The 17,009-nt window shown below is 38.3% G+C and overlaps 1 protein-coding gene across 1 annotated transcript in view; it reads right to left on the bottom strand.

Moving 5' to 3' along the window:
• LOC126457888 (phenoloxidase 2-like) overlaps nucleotides 1-17,009 on the bottom strand; it is a 183,558-nt gene that overhangs the window by 42,704 nt on the left and 123,845 nt on the right. The window contains exons 9-10 of the mRNA XM_050094560.1: nucleotides 15,664-15,828; nucleotides 6,558-6,686 (exon numbers count right to left, since the gene is read on the bottom strand). Of these exons, the coding sequence (XP_049950517.1) occupies nucleotides 6,558-6,686; nucleotides 15,664-15,828 (294 nt within the window). The remainder of the gene's footprint in view (nucleotides 1-6,557; nucleotides 6,687-15,663; nucleotides 15,829-17,009) is intronic.

Below are 17,009 nucleotides of genomic sequence, written 5' to 3'. Positions count from 1 at the left end.
AACCTGTCTTTTCGAATGTCTGAATCATTTTCTCCAGACCCAAAGCAGTTATTGGACCATTGCCTTTTTTCAAACCCTTCAGGGTCCAGAACTTCTGCAGAGTGACTTGTGCACAGTCATCATTCTTGTAATACAGCTTTACAAGCAGAGCATGATCCCGCATGGAGACAGTCATGGCGAACATCACAGATGCGAAAGGAGGAAAAGCGTGTTTATACCAACTTCAATGGCTCGTGCGCATCTCAGATGTTTTCATTTATGTATTCTGACACATATAGCACCATCCCTTGATCAATTTTCACACTATTTTTTTTTTCTTCTGCTATAAGTTTTCCCCCTTCTCCAAAAATATTCTCTTGCAGTTTGGCGTCATTCTGACCACTGGTGTTATTTCTACAGCATTTTGAAAGTTTAACTTTAATTATAATCACCCTGTATTTACAATGCAACAATACCAGAGAAGGAAAGTTGCTACCCACCATATAGCGGAGATGGTGAGTCGCGATAGGCACAACAAAAAGATTCACATACTTACAGCTTTCAGCCATTAAGGCCTTTGTCAGCAGTAGACACACATGCATGCACACACACACACACACACACACACACACACACACACACACACACACACACACACACACACACAAACACAACTAGCACACACGTCTACAATCTCAGAGAGCTGAAACCACACTTATATATAATGCTACAGACTTAATGAATTAGTTTCACATTTTGAATATTAATAACTTTCCTTAAGCAGTGACTATTCAGTCATCTCTAGCATTTGTGATCTTTGTGATATGGTCTTCAATTGCACTGAAATCTGGGAACTTGTCACATAGGCCCTTGAGACAGTGCTGTGTTTGATCAGTACTTACTCTGAATACATAGGAACTATGGAGCTCTCAATATGAATGTGTTTTGCTTTCACCAGACTTCCTCTCTTATGAAACAGATGACAGCTATTTTAAAATATTTTGTTCATTTTATGACAGCCAAATGGTTTCCATGATTGCTCACAGCTGTTGTTGTCTCATTATAATGCCCATATCAGACTTTTTCTCACAAAGACAATTTTTTGAATTTTTAAGAGTAGGTTCAATACAAAGACATATTTATCAAGTAAATTATTATTTTTTATTATTACCAACACACTATAAATACATATAAACATAAAATTACACAAGTGTCTTGCTTAATGTAGAAATATTTCAATGTGCAACTGTCACACATGGTTTATCATTATACCCACATTTCTCCTAACAGCACTTTGAAATAGCCATAGTAAGTGAATAACTAAGGTTAACTTCATTCCTGTTTTGCTAATGAGAGTCATATCAAGCTTCTTAAGATGTACAAACATGGTAAGAAGAACGCTTACTGCTGTATTTTCTTTATGAAGATGACTGGAACAAAAATGGAAGCTTTCGTTTTGCAGCAGTAGTGATATCTAAACTTTTTTCTTGATTAACTTGTTTCTTCTGCTGTAGGTGGATTGTGGATACCTACAACAGCTTACCTTTTCTCATTCAAGTGGTGTGATTTTCTAGGAATTGTCATACATGTGATTATAAGTGTTTTTGTAAGCACCATGCTCAGCCATGTATGGAAGTGAAACATGGACGATAACCAGTTTGGACAAGAAGAGAATAGAAGCTTTCGAAATGTGGTGCTACAGAAGAATGCTGAAGATAAGGTGGGTAGATCATGTAACTAATGAGGAGGTATTGAATAGGATTGGGGAGAAGAGAAATTTGTGGCACAACTTGACCAGAAGAAGGGATCGGTTGGTAGGACATGTTCTGAGGCATCAAGGGATCACAAATTTAGCATTGGAGGGCAGCGTGGAGGGTAAAAATCGTAGAGGGAGACCAAGAGATGAATACACTAAGCAGACTCAGAAGGATGTAGGTTGCAGTAGGTACTGGGAGATGAAGAAGATTGCACAGGATAGAGTAGCATGGAGAGCTGCATCAAACCAGTCTCAGGACTGAAGACCACAACAACAACAACATGCTCAGTAATGTATCAAATGTATTTGTCTTATATATTACTTGAGCATGTAAAGCTCTGATGTTCTGCAAACCAGTGTAGGCAGCTAGTAATTGCTTATCCTTGAAATATAATATTCTGATTTCAGGTGATCGACATCATCTATGTCCCCTTTTGTGAGATTGTACAATGTAATCAGTTCAACTTTATCCACTATGCTACTGTTAGTTCTATACTATCATTTCTGAGCCTAACAGATAACATTACTATGTTCTTTATCTGTTTCCTGTTTAGAACATACGGGCAAAGGAGGCAATTGATACCTGGTTTCTCTTCAAATGCAAAAATGGTGCTATTTGCTGTCCTCCCCTTTATTGACAGCAAATCTAGTGTTATTGTTCCTCTAAAAAGTACCTACTACTGTGAGTCAATGATTTGTGTAGAGTTTATTAGCAACTCACATAGATGTAACGGACTGATTTAGTCATAACACCATGTTTCCTGCATCATTGAATACTTGATAGGCACCAGCAGGCTGTTTGCCTTCATTAATTTCCATACTTAGTGTATATAAAGTTATAGCATCACAGAAAGTACACACATCAAAAAAAGCTTTGCATCACCTCGGTTCCAAGAGTTCTGGAACCTGTAGAGAAAACTGGAATAGAGTTCAACATCAACATCATTTCCGTCCTTTTTATTGCCCACGAAAACCACACACTGCATGTTGTACCATCATACAGCAAGACCTTCAGAGGTGGTGGTCCAGATTGCTGTACACACTGGTACCTCTGATACCCAGTAGCACATCCTCTTGCATTGATGCATGCCTTTATTTGTCGTGGCATACTATCAACAAGTTCATCAAGGCACTGTTGGTCCAGATTGTCCCACTCCTCAATGGCAATTGGGCATAGATCCCTCAGAGTGGTTGGTGGATCATGTCCATAAATATCCCTTTCCAGTCCATCCCAGGCATGTACGATAGGTTTCATGTCTTGGGAACATGCTGGCCATTCTAGTCGAGCGATGTCATTATCCTAAAGGGAGTCATTCATAAGATGTGCATAATGGGGGCGCAAATTGTCATCCATGAAGATGAATGCCTCACCAATATGCTGCCAATATGATTGCACTATAGGCCATTATGGCACCTTCCATGACCATCAGCGACATATGTCAGCCCCACATAATGCCACCCCAAAACAGTAGGGAACCTCCAACTTGCTGCACTCGATGTACAGCGTGTCTAAGGCGTTCAGCCTGACTGGGTTGCCTCCAAACATATCTCTGACGATTTTCTGGTTGAAGGCATATGTGACACTCATCGGTGAAGAGAACGTGAAGCCAACTCTGAGCAGTCCATTCGGCATGTTATTGGGCCTATCTGTACTGCGCTGCATGGTATCGTAGTTGCAAAGCTGGACCTCACCATGGATGTTGGGACTTAAGTTGCACATTGTGCATCCTATTGCACACAGTTTAAGCCACAACATGACATCCTGTGGCTGCATGAAAAGCATTATTCAACATGGTGGCGTTGCTGCCAGGGTTCCTCCAAGCCATAACCCATGGGTAGCCATCATCCACTGCAGTAGTAGCCCTTGGATGGCTTGAGCTAGGCATGTCATTGACAGTTGCTGTCTCACTGTACCTCCTCCATGTCTGCACAACATGGCTTTGGTTCACTACAACATGCCTGGACACTTTCCTTATTGAGAGCCCTTCCTGGCACAAAGTAACAATGCAGACACAATCGAACCATGGAATTGACTGTCTAGCATGGTTGAACTACAGACAACATGAGCTTTGTACCTCCTTCCTGGTGGAATGACTGGATCTGATTGGCTGTCAGACCTGCTCTATCTAATAGGGGCTGCTCGTGCATGGTTGTTTACATCTTTGGGAGGGTTTAGTAACATCTCTGAACAGCCAAAAGGACTGTGTCTGTGATACAATATCCACAGTCAACGTCTATCTTCTGGAGTTCTGGGAACCGGGGTGATGCAAACCTTCTTTTGATGTGTGTATATACTTCTATACAGCACTTTTCCAGCTTGTTTGGGACAGACTACGTGAATATGCAACATACAGAGAATGCTTCTAATTTATTAGGTGTCTATTATTCCTTCATCTTTCAGACATGTATCTGTGATATTGTTATTTCTTGTTCCAATATTTCAGCTGAACTGGGTCATTTGCTAGATTTTGAAATCACTTGTGTAAAGTGATTTTAAAATCTTACAAATGACTCACATTGGGAATAGCTGTAAAGTTGTCAGCCAAAACATTGGAACAAGAATTGATAATATCCTAGATATACACCCAAAACTGTATGAAATATTTTATCTGTGGAAAAACTACATGAAACACATATTGTCTATTGTTGTCAATGCTCCTGTGCTGTAACTCTACATGCAACCATCAACAAACTAATCAAATATTTCTCTAATTTGTGCCAGATTATCTGTTTCCTTCCTCTGCAACCTCCTAAATTTGTCATTAACTTGTATAGCTCATAGAAGAGTATAGAAAACCTGTTTGCTTGTTGACACTATAAAAAGATCTGATGCAGTCCCATAAGTGGTCCATAGATGATTGACATTGGGATTCAGTGACGTTTTCATTCCTGTGAGATGTGAAATACCAAGCAAAGTAGATAATTCTTCAAAATTTATCTGTGGACAGTCTTGAGCACTTCATGAATAAGCTGCTGCAATTCTACTACATTCTTGGTTTATGTACTTTACAATGCTGTCAATTACACAGCCTGGAAAATTTTTTTTCCAATAATCTAGAAACACTTTCGAATTTTTTGCTTTCCACTTTATGTCTAGAAGGTGTGTCACAATCTTCTGACAAGCAGTTTTTGCTGGAGGGGCTTTAGCTTTGAACCATGTTTTTCCAGCCATACCTGGCTGCTAACCACAATTAGCAGAAACTGGGCCACTCTAGATTCAGTTTCAGAATCATTGTCAGGCTGTGGGTCAGTGTCTGAAGACAAACCCAGTATGTGGATATTCTAGTCCAGTGGTTCTTCATCTGTTCATCTGACACAACTTCTTGCCTTTTAAAATTTTAAATACTTCTTTCCTGTAAAATTTTATATATTTTCAGATAGGGCCAGTCAAGTACTGAATATATTCAACTGCTTCTTTCAAAATGTAAAACCCAAACAATACTTATAAAACATGTAATATTTGCAGAATATGTCCAGGAGAAAAAATTAACCCAACTGCATGTTACTAGCACAAAGAAATGGACAAATGAGAAGCAAGGTGGTGTTTTATGAATGCACAAGAAATTGTTACGTAATAACTTCAATATGAATAAAAATTTAACAGAACACAATGCTTCAAACAAAGGTTATAATTGTAATTTGACCAATGAAAGATGCATTGACAGAATGTACAGATATCAAAGAAAGCATTACTATATCAATACCTCAATAGATATAAAATATTCTGAAATATTGCAGTAAAATTATAAATGTTAGATTTTTCCTCAAATGTGAGCAAGTGTGGATTAAAAGCGTCTTTCTATTATTTCCTTAGCTCAAAAAATGGTAATATTTGAAAAGAGTTATCAGTGTATCAGTACCTCAGTATAATGTAATGCTATGCCATACTGTAATTAAAAGAACTTCCAGTCCACTATGATATTATTTTTTTTATTTTTCTCTGTGAGACCTGCCATTTTATGTACAGTAATTTGATAAAATGAAATTTTTAAGCATTCCATGTAGATTCCTTGTGTTGATCATTAATGAGGCTATATTTCATGCTGTAGATTGACAGCATATTTGATGAATAAGAGATTGATAACTGAGAGAACCAGGATACAGTTGATTATTAATCACAGAAGTTTATGAGGCCTTTAGATGGTTTTGCTTAAATAGGAAATGTCAAGATCAAAATGGCTCAAATTCCATTTTGGGCAGTCTTCCAGTTTATAAATAATTAAGGGATCTCATTCACAGATCAAAGTTGAACAAAGGCAAGTCACTTGAAATACCTTACAACAGCAGAGAGTATAATGTTAAAAGGAAAGATTTGCTTTTGATACGATATCACCACTTCTTGTGGGCAGTGCCTTAATAGAAGAGGTCAATGTGGACCATTTCAAAACTCTAACTGATCACTGTTTTCCTACTCCTCTTTAAATTTGCACAATGGCTTTTAGACTTAATACTTCAGACTAGCTAGCATTCCTAGGAGAATGGCTCAACCACAGTTTAAAATGTGCTACAACAATAGATATTCTGAGGAGCAAAGAGATAATTAAAGGCATTTTTTAATTTCTAAGGAAAAAAATGTAGGGAGGAAACAAAAGGCAGAGATGTGCAAAAATTACACAGGTGTAATAACATTAATTGCAGAACTGCAGCTACAACAAAGTGTTGTGGGTTAAGATGGCAAACTTATGGATCTTTAATTAACAAATTGACAAAAAAATGTATGGTTGCTGGCAGAGATTACTTTTTCTGATGTATTATATTCAGATTTCTCTGTAACCACATGTATCAACACAAGTTTTTTTTAAAAATAAGAACTTATCCTTACCTGTTGAATGGTGTACCTTGGCAACAAATTCTTGTGTTCTTGGAAAACTGAATTAATGAATGAATGCCATCTGTAGAACACAGGGTCTCTCATGGCTGTTGCTACATCTGCCATAACACCAAAGGTCTCCTGTGGAGAAACATTTGTTAACATTTAAAATGTGGTAATGAACTTCATCAGTGTGTAACATCAAGTAAAAATTCATCAAAAAATTGAAATTGATATCTGGGTACAAGATAATTGAGCTATTTTCCAACATGCTATGAGCACAAATTATATGTCAAAACACGCATTTTTGAGAGATCTCTCCTTTGTGCTCACCCAAAAGAAACCAAAGAATGAAGAACATGAGGAATTAAAACAAAAATATCACAGCAGCAAAGTGGTTAAACTATAAGCTTAAATGTGGACATTTGCTTAATGACAAAATCTGTCAATATTGTTGTTATTGTTTAATGCTTTTCTTACAAGATATACTTTAGGTGCTTGCCACTGTGAAAGTGTTATTTTTTTTAGGCTCAATGAGAGAAACTGAGACATGAAAAACTGAGTCTACTTCCCCAATTGATGTTACAACCTTATTAAAAATCAGCTCAGTGAATTTCTGTATACTGTGCAAAACGTAAATTTGAAAGAAAGCTCAGGTGCTGCAGTTTTGCTTCATGCCCTTTATCACTGCTGCCAATCCTTGCAATCTACTGTGTGTGGTGCAAAGAATATATGTGAGTAGTCTATGTAGTTGCTGCAACTGCATCATGGCAGATCTGAACACAAAATTCTTTAAAATGTGTTATCGCAAAACCCTTGTTCTGTTTCCGTGTGGCATCCATGCCACAGCACATCATCTGCACAAAAAGTATATTTTCAGCATTTCAGAAAATGCTTTCACCCATACCTGCACTCCTGTTGTTTGAGGGCCACTCTCCCTCACCACACATCCAGCAGGCGAGATCATTTTATGCTTTTTAGTATGGTGTGGTAGGTGCTCTGGCTGTTGGGTGACTTACGGCTCAGTGTTTTAATTTAAAAGGTTGACGATTGATATTGTTGGGGAATACAGTACATTGGAAACATATATGCAAAAAAATTAGACAGCGTTATAAGTGGCACAAGAAAAGGTGGCGGCTGGTCTCCCTCATCACATATTGTCTGGGGCCAGAACCCTTAACATCAACTGTCTTGTTTATCCAGTGCTGCTGCAATCTATCAGTACCTGTATCATAATTGTGTGGTGAAGCTAAATTTTGAAAGTTGTATTGGCAGCTCCAGTCGTGTATTACATCAGCATTTCCTCTCTCATGTCTCCCTCTCTGCAATGGCCCACAATATTCCCTCTACTCCACCACCACCCATGGAGCAAACCACCTGTCTCTTGTAACACTTATAACTCATTCAGTCACATCAAATGTAAATAGGAAAAAACGGTGTAGAATCATGAAAAACATAAAATCGGAAAATGTAAAATTGAATTTCAACTGTACACCCTTATGTGCACCTTATAAGTTTATCAAGTGGCCAATGAATCTTATTCAGTGAATTATGAATTATGAAAACATCCATGTGTGCCTCAACTCTGTGAGTAATGTGACCACTACCCTAGCCAAAATTCCACCTGCAGTCAACCACATTTGCTCACAAACAGTCATTCATATTTAAAATTTAAATCATAGTCAGTAAAATTCTTTAACAGAAAATTTAAAGTATCATTCATCTTGTATGGACTAAAGTAGAAGTGTTTCATTGTGGAAGACTTGTCTTGGCAGTTATTTTCTCTAAATCTCTTTTGTCTCTAGCCACAAAATACTTAGCGAAATTTCCCACAGTACACATTCTGGCAGACAGTGCTACATCTGTAATTTTTATTATCATGTAACACTGCTGCCTATTATCTTACAAGATCCCCACTTTTTGAAGACTTTACCTCAGTAATGGCTGCGTGAAGTAGCACTAAGATTTCCATTCTCATACTTTTACTACCATATGCTCTCCAATGAATGACTTCTGACAATCTGATTTATCCTGCCACACTATTTATTAGTAAGTACATCTACATAACACTTGTAAGCATTATGAGCACACAGAGCATACTATGTCTCATTGCCTCATGGGGAGCAATCCTCATTTGTAGAGTCAAAGATTTTATGCCACCACAACCTCATATTTGCAAGACACTTCATTCCCAACTTTGGAGTGCCCCAGAGGTGCTCCCCATTTGCCCCCCCACCCCCCCCCCACCCTCCTCCCCCCTCCAAGATCGTGCAGAACACATGAGGAGGGGTTGCGGTGGGGTGCCGTTTGTCTTAAGTGATCCAAGTGGCTGTGTGAAGGTGGATGCAGTGGAAGAAGCGAGGTGTGCCAGGAGCACATGGCATGCCCAAAGCACGTCAGCTGTGCGACTAACGTGTTGCCACTGGCTGTGCTAGCAGATAAGGAAATAGTATTGGTGGCATCTTTTAATTTTTGGTGGCTTTGTGGTGGTGTTTGAAGAGGGAAATGTGTTGGCAGCATTGCCTTGCATTGTTGTGTGTTGTGTTCACAGGAGGCTTTGCAAGGCTGGCGGCAGTGTAAGCCAGGGCACTGACAGTGAGTGTACCTTCTGCTGATGCCTTCTGCTGATGCCATTTCAGCTTCTGTGGGAGAGGAGTGGAGATCACCACTGTAGGAAATGGGCTACTGGTGCTGTGACAGCAGAATAGTGACACAACATAGACATATGATTTACACACTATTTATTAGTAAGCATTACGAATGTACAGAGCACACTAACTCCCACTGCCTCAAGCAGCAACAACCCTCAATTACTGATTCAGAGATTTTATGCCATCACAACTTCACCAGACATTGATAGCATGTTATCAAACTTGCTAGACACTTCATCTATTTTATCAACAAGTTCACCTTTTAAATCTTCAACTTTGGACTATCCACTTTTAACAATTTGAGACTCCATATCATCAAATTTTGATTCCATTCTGCCAATTAGTTTCTCATTCAATGAGTTTAAGAATAGAGTAAACTCATCGGCCACAGCTTGTGATTAGCAAGACAAGATAAACAACTGATGCTTGTACTTAATTCGTGGCTACTATGATACTCCCACGATGACTGTTACTGTGACACTTGGGGTGGACGACAATACAGACAATGCATCAGCAGGGATGCTATGGAGGCGCAGCTTGGCTGTGGTGCAGGCATGATGATGGCCAGGTGACAGTGTAGAAATCAATGTGGTATGTGTGTGTGTGTGGCACCACAAGCAAGAGCAGCAACACTGGCCACTGTGAGTCAGTGGAGTCTCAATACAACTGCTCCATGAACCAGCAGCAGCATGAACATGGTGGCACTGTGAAACTCACATGGACCAGTACCATCCCAAATTTGTGTAACAGACTGTCACACGAAATCTGGCAGCATGTCTAGGTATACACTGCAGAGTCTCTTATGCTGCAGCCCACCATTATATCAATGTTCACATTTGCACAGTGCCTGCACTGTCAGACTATTACTTCTATGCACTATGTATAGCTCTGAGGCCCCGCACTGACTGTTCATAGGCCTATACATTTCCTGGGGCATTTGATCCCAAAGTACTTCTTGGGTGGAAAGGAAACACTCCAGTCCAGGATGAGCCCACTCAATTGCAATGTACCAGGAAAGTAGCATACACTAATAAACCCCTTCATGCCTATGAAATGCCAATAACAGGAATCAATGCTACTTTCCCAGCGAAAGGCAAGTGAATGTCTAATAATTAGCAGATGGCTCATCTGCTGAAGCAAGTGGTTGTCCACTGTTGTATTTACACCATTATCTACATCAGCATCCACCTCTAAATGGATACACCACAAATCACGCTTAACTGCCTGGCAGATGGTTCATGGAATGACCTTCACAATAATTCTCAATGATTCCACTCTCGAATAGCGTGCGGAAAAAAACAAACACCTATATCTATCTGTGCAAGCTCTGATTTCCTTTGTTTTATTATGATGATCATTTCTCCCTATTAAGGTCAGCACCAACAAAATATTTTTGCACTTGGAGGAGAAAGAAGCTGACAGAAATTTCATGAGAAGATCCTGCTACAGTGAGAACTGCCTTTGTTTTGATGATGTCGACCTCAAATCCTGTATCATATCTGTGACACTCTCTCCCCTATTTCTTGATAATACAAAATGTGCTGCTCTTCTTTGAACTTTCTTGATGTACTCCATTAATCCTATCTGGTAAGGATACCACACTGTGCAGCAGTACTCCAAAAGAGGAAGGATAAGCAGAGTCTAGACAATCGCTTTAATAGAGCTTTTGCTTCTTCTGAGTGTTCTGCCAATAAATCACAGTCTTTGGTTTGCCTTCCCCACAATATTTTCTATGTGTTCTTTCCAATTTAAGTTGTTCATAATTGTAATTCCTAGGTATTTAGCTGAATTTACTGCCTTTAGATTTGATTGATTTATCATGTAACCTAACTTTAATCGATTGCTTTTAGCACTCATGTGGATGACCTCACACTTTTCATTGTTTAGGGTCAACTGGCAATTTTTTCACCATGCAGATATCTTTTCTGAATCATTTTGCAACTTGTTTTGATTTTCCAATGACTTTACTAGATGATAAATGACAGCATCATCTATAAAAAACCTAAGACCACCACTCAGATTGTTTCCTAAATCATTTATATAAATAAGGAACAGCAGAGAGCCTATAACCCTACTTTGGGGAATGCCAGAAATCACTTCTGTTTTACTCGATGACTTTTCATCAGTCAGTATGAATTGTGACCACTAATCCAGTCACATAACTGAGACAATATTCCATAAGCAGGCAATTTGATTACAAGCCACTTGTGAGGAACAGTGTCAAAAGCATTCTGTAAATCTAGAAATATGGAATCAGTTTGAAATCCCTTGTCAATAGCACTCAACACTTCAGGTGAGTAAATAAGTAGTTATGTTTACTAAATCTGTATTGACTGTGTGTCAATAGATCATTCTCATCAGTGTAATTCATAATGTTCAGACACAGTATATGTTCCAAATGCTGATGCATATTGATGTTAATGCTATGAGCCTGTAATTTAGTGGATTACTCCTACTGCTGTATAATATTAGTGTGATACATGCAACTTTCCAGTCTTTAGGCACAGATCTTTCATTGAGTGAGGGGTTGTATATGTTAAATATATGTTAAGTATGGACGTATTGCATCAACATACTATGAAATGAACCTAATTGGTATACAGTGTGGATAAGAAGACTTGATTTTATTAAGTGATTTAAGTTGGCTCACTACTCTGAGGATAGCTACTTCTAAGTCAATCATGTTTGCAGCTGTTCTTGATTCGAATTCTGGAATATTTAGTTCATCTTCTTTGAAAAATGAATTACTGTAGAATGAGACATTTAGGTTTGACACATGTGGCCAGATGCTAGAGATCTATGATGATTAGTGTAACACCCCAAGAAACCCAAAAACCCAAATAAGAATGTCATGATAATTTAAAGCAGGGAACAGTGTTATCCTGACAGGTACGACAACTTTGACAATAATATAACACCTTAAAGTTTTGATGAACACAAATTTCAATAATTACTGAGTATGTCATGATATGAAGGTAGAAAGAAAGTTTATTTTAATTAGCTGTCAAACATCTCAGTAATAACTGCAAATCAGTATGACAAAAGTTAAGTCCAAAGTAATATGTCGGTCAGAGATAACATTTATTGTGAAAGAGAGTTGCAAACGTGGCGACAGGGAAATTCAATGCATCTACAATGTTTGATCATGGAAATGTTAGTCCCATGCTTGCTGTCAAGTCATGAGAGAGCACCATTTGTTATAGTGCTACAAACAGAACACTACGAGATTGTCTCTATTCAAAAAAAGTACTACTGCGTGATAGAGATGCGCAGACTTTGTTCTCAGTTATTCTGACTTGAGAACTTGAACTAAAGTGATATTCTGATAGTGTATGACGAGTTAATGAACTCTAATTATTGGAGATATTATTGTTGGACTCCACCTTCATCAAAGTGAACAGTTACAATGAAGAATGGACATAGTATTGAAGACTGCAATACCTGATTAGGTTTGAGTAGGAAACATTAATACGACCACATGAAGATAATACAAATACGCCAATTGTAAAAGTTGTCAATTGTCATGATCACCAAACTGAAAAGAATCGTAATTGATCTGATCCATCAGTGTGCATGTGGTGTGATGATTATAAACTAACTGCTAAGAAGGAACAATAAAAATTGTTCATCAGTAATGGAAATCTCACATGTTGGCTCCATCATTAATTGAACTGTGTGATAGTTGATGAACAAAATTAATTAACTGTGAACATTTTAATTGAAAGAGTGACTTGATGAACATTGAGCATTGAAAGGAGTGTTTTGCCAAAATAATATTCTGACGCACGAAAGTAAGGTAACATTATAGATTATCTCTGGATTTGCACCATGCCGTAGTGAACAATTCTGTCTAGCAACGTAACAACAACTACTGATACTGAACAGCAAAGAAAGTTTCCTCGCTTCAGTGGTGTGAAACGATGCCGGTGATGAATGATTCACTCAACACTGCAATAACTAACTAACCGGGCATAGCAAAATATCATAAAACCATAACAGACAATTAAAATCAGCAGTTGACATCACTGAGAAGACTGTGCAGACTCGCAAATGGACTTTCACACATTACGTGAGGAACAATTTTCTTTAGAGATTTTCAGGTGCTGTTCCACGTTATCCGACGGGGACAATCATCACGGTGCGTCGCATCTCCATTCCACCGACCGAGCTGTAGCAGTAGCGGCTTAACATCAACAGCAACAACAAAAGGGGAGAGGGGACTTCACATTAGGTACAAGTTCTCCATTTAGTGGCAACTTCATGAATTGTAAAATTTATCATCATAATGTTTTTGTCGACTAGCCTCACTTTTGAGATGGGTATAATAGAAAATTGGTGTTGATGGAAACTATCAGGTGCATTCAGCAATGTTTTCAGAGGACAATGTGCATCAAAAACTAGAGTGAATATAAAAAAAAAAAAAAAAAAAAAAATTTACAAAATTATTTAATTGGATAGATAAAAAATCTACTCACCAAGCAGCAGCAGAACACACACATAGAAGACTGTTGTAATTGGCAAGCTTTCAGAGCCAGTGGCTCCTTTTTCAGGCATAAGGGTTGAAGGGAAAGGAAGAAAGGTGAAGGAAAAGGACTGGAAATGTCAAGGAAAAGGTGTAGATTTCAGGAAATTTACCCATAATCGCAGACTTACCATACGGGATGAGAAGGAAAGAAATCCAACAATCAGTCTTTCCTTCTCATTGTGTATGGTAAGTCCCCCCTGACCCATGGTTCTGGGTGACTTTCTGCAAAATCTACCACTTTTTCTAGACTTCTCCAGTCCTCCTTCATCCTTCTTCTTTCCCCTTTAACCCTTCTGCCTGAAAAAGGAGCCACTGGCTCCAAAAGCTTGCCAATTACAATAGTCCTTTATGTGTGTGTTTTGCCACCACTTGGTGAGTAAAAATTAGAGTGAGTATTTCAATGATCTTCATATTTATATGTTGATGAGTTTATAGTTTATGTGTACACATTGACAAATTAATAATACACTATAGCTTGTGGTCAAACAAGCATCCATGTAAAAGAGATTTGAAGCTTGCACTTCTTCATACACATTAGCTTGCTAGCAGATTTTTTTTCCTTGCTTCACTCTTCCCCCCCCCCCCCTCCCACCCCCCCACCCCCCACCCCCACCCCTACGCCCACACACAAAAAAGAGAAAAAAGAAAAAAAGGCAACTGTGATTACAGTGACTTGAAGTAGGAGTGAGATAAAGAGCAAAACATGCAAAGAGGCATAGCTTGACAAAGTGATTTGATAATTAGAAATAAGCAGTTAACCTGTGTCACAACAAATGGGTGCAACTAACACTATCATTTCGCAAAAATCAAACAATGGAAAATCCAGGATGCAATGTAACAATATTAGAGAAGGAAAGTTGCTATTCACCATATAGCAGAGATGCAGAGTTGTGATAGGCATAACAAAAAGATTGACACAAATATAGCTCTTGGCCATTAATGCCTTTGTCAACAATAGACATACATACACACACACACACACACACACACACACACACACACACACACACACACACACACACACACACACACATGCAAACACATGCAAACACACACACACACACACACACACACACACAAACTCATGCAAACGCAACTCGCTCACATGACAACAGTCTCAGACAACTGAAACCACAGTGTGGTTTCAGCATCTCCACTATATGGTGAGTAGCAGCTTTCCTTCTCTATTGTAACAGAACTGTCTGTAACACAATTAACAGCAGGTGCCCTCCAAACATCACTGTGCATGTACACTGAGCCTACATCAAGATTACTTTAGTAATTTATGTGAAAACGTCAGTGGGTAGATGCCAAGCACAGTTACTTAAGAGATCTTCTGCTACATAGTTAATAGGAGATAGTCCAGTGTACTTGTGAAGGAAAAAGCTACTGAGTTATCAAATTAAGTTCCTATAGTTGTTCACCAATGCAAGTGACTTACAAATAAAATGGCATCACCTGATTGTGCTCCAACAATGTCAATTGAGCTTAATCCCAAAATTTGGATTAGGAATAAGTTACAGCAAAAAATAATTCTAACCTGTGATAATGCCCAACCACTGCATGACAGTTTTTAATACTGTGGCAGTGTTTACATTAATCCATTCACATTGGAGGGCTGTGGACTGTTGAAGAATGGGAGCTGTGTACAACTTGCATATATGCTATGAATGTAAGAACAGTCTCGTACAGTTCTAAAAAATGTGGTACAATCTACTGCTGGCTAATAACTATTTTGGCTTATAATTTTCAAAAAACTTTTGTCTCTAATGTAATTTCTTATATTTGCTTCCCTCCTCCCAATATCTAGCTGCTGCATTATCCCAAAAGCTTTTCCAGTAAGAATGGAAAAATCTGTACAAAACATGAGCATTAAACATGTGTTTGTTATTAACTGACACAATCTTTGACTTTTAAAGTATTTCTAGGAAATAATACATACCAAATTTCGTCCATCAGGATCATGACAGTAGGCAATCATCATATGCCCAAGGTTGTGCATGTCACCATAGAAATTCTTGTTAACTGACAGGGAGCTTGATTGCACCATGTTACCTAACATATCAATACCCTTTTCCTCTGTTAAAGGTACATATTCTCCTCTGTCCTGCAGGATAAAAAGCACTGATGACCACAGAAAAATTAAATTTCAAATATGTGAAAATGAAAATAATTTGAAATGAAATTATTCGATATTCTCAGCTCTGAATACTTCTTATCTCCTAAAATTACTACGCTAGACAAAAAAGTTATCTGCATGTAAACTAAAACTGACATCTTCATTTTGTCACAAGGAGAATTCCAACCAGAATTCACTGTAAAACATTTGAAACATATCTTGGTGATACTGGGAATGAAAATTGTAATGGAAAGCAATCCATCCAAAGGGTTTTTAATTCAACACTTTCTTTTACACTTGTCCACATATTTAAGCAAGTATGCAAATATGCATAATAGATGTTACTTCTTAATTTTTAGTGAAATCTGGCTGTTGTTGTGTGTTTGGTTCTTATTTCAAAATTTGTAGCAGTGAATAGCAAGCTGTAGGTCAGAGTGCCACAGAACTGGAGGATACCAACACTACTTGTCACTGCCTGTCTGGTAGAAAAGACAACATAATAGCCATCACAGTGAAATGATAGTTGGGCATCTTGTTGGCACACACTTTCACCCATTCTTGGTTAATATGAAAATGTGTAATAGTAGGACAAAGGTAAAAACAGTAGATAGGACCAGTTGCATATAAGCTCCCAGTATTTATAGTTCTACTGTAATGTTTTGATAAATTGTAATAAATGGTATGTACATCCACATAAGCATCAAATAGAAAAAAATTATGTTAAACATATATCCTAGCAAAATGAAACTCCAATGAAAGTTGCTTAATGGGAAATGAATCTTCAGTGAGGTCCATGGTTTTACCCATATGAAAATCACTCGAGGAGAGATGTATAAAGTTGATTGAGGAAACCCAGTACTTATTATTCTTAACTAAAACTTTGAGGTGGGCTCTTGCATCTGTTGCTGATGTAAAGACAACTCTGCATTGAAGAAAAACAATATCGTCATCATCATCACAAGCCATTTGTGACTTACCAAACGAAAGCGCGGGCAGGTCGATAGACACACAAACAAACACAAACATACACACAAAATTCTAGCTTTCGCAACCAATGGTTGCCTCATCAGGAAAGAGGGAAGGAGAGGGAAAGACGAAAGTATGTGGGTTTTAAGGGAGAGGGTAAGGAGTCATTCCAATCCTGGGAGCGGAAAGACTTACCTTAGGGG

This window comes from Schistocerca serialis, chromosome 2 (genome assembly GCF_023864345.2).
Source record: "Schistocerca serialis cubense isolate TAMUIC-IGC-003099 chromosome 2, iqSchSeri2.2, whole genome shotgun sequence".
NCBI classification, from domain to species: Eukaryota; Metazoa; Arthropoda; class Insecta; order Orthoptera; family Acrididae; genus Schistocerca; species Schistocerca serialis.
The sequence above is the reverse complement of the archived record's forward strand: the minus strand, read 5'-3'. Positions and strand labels throughout refer to the sequence as shown.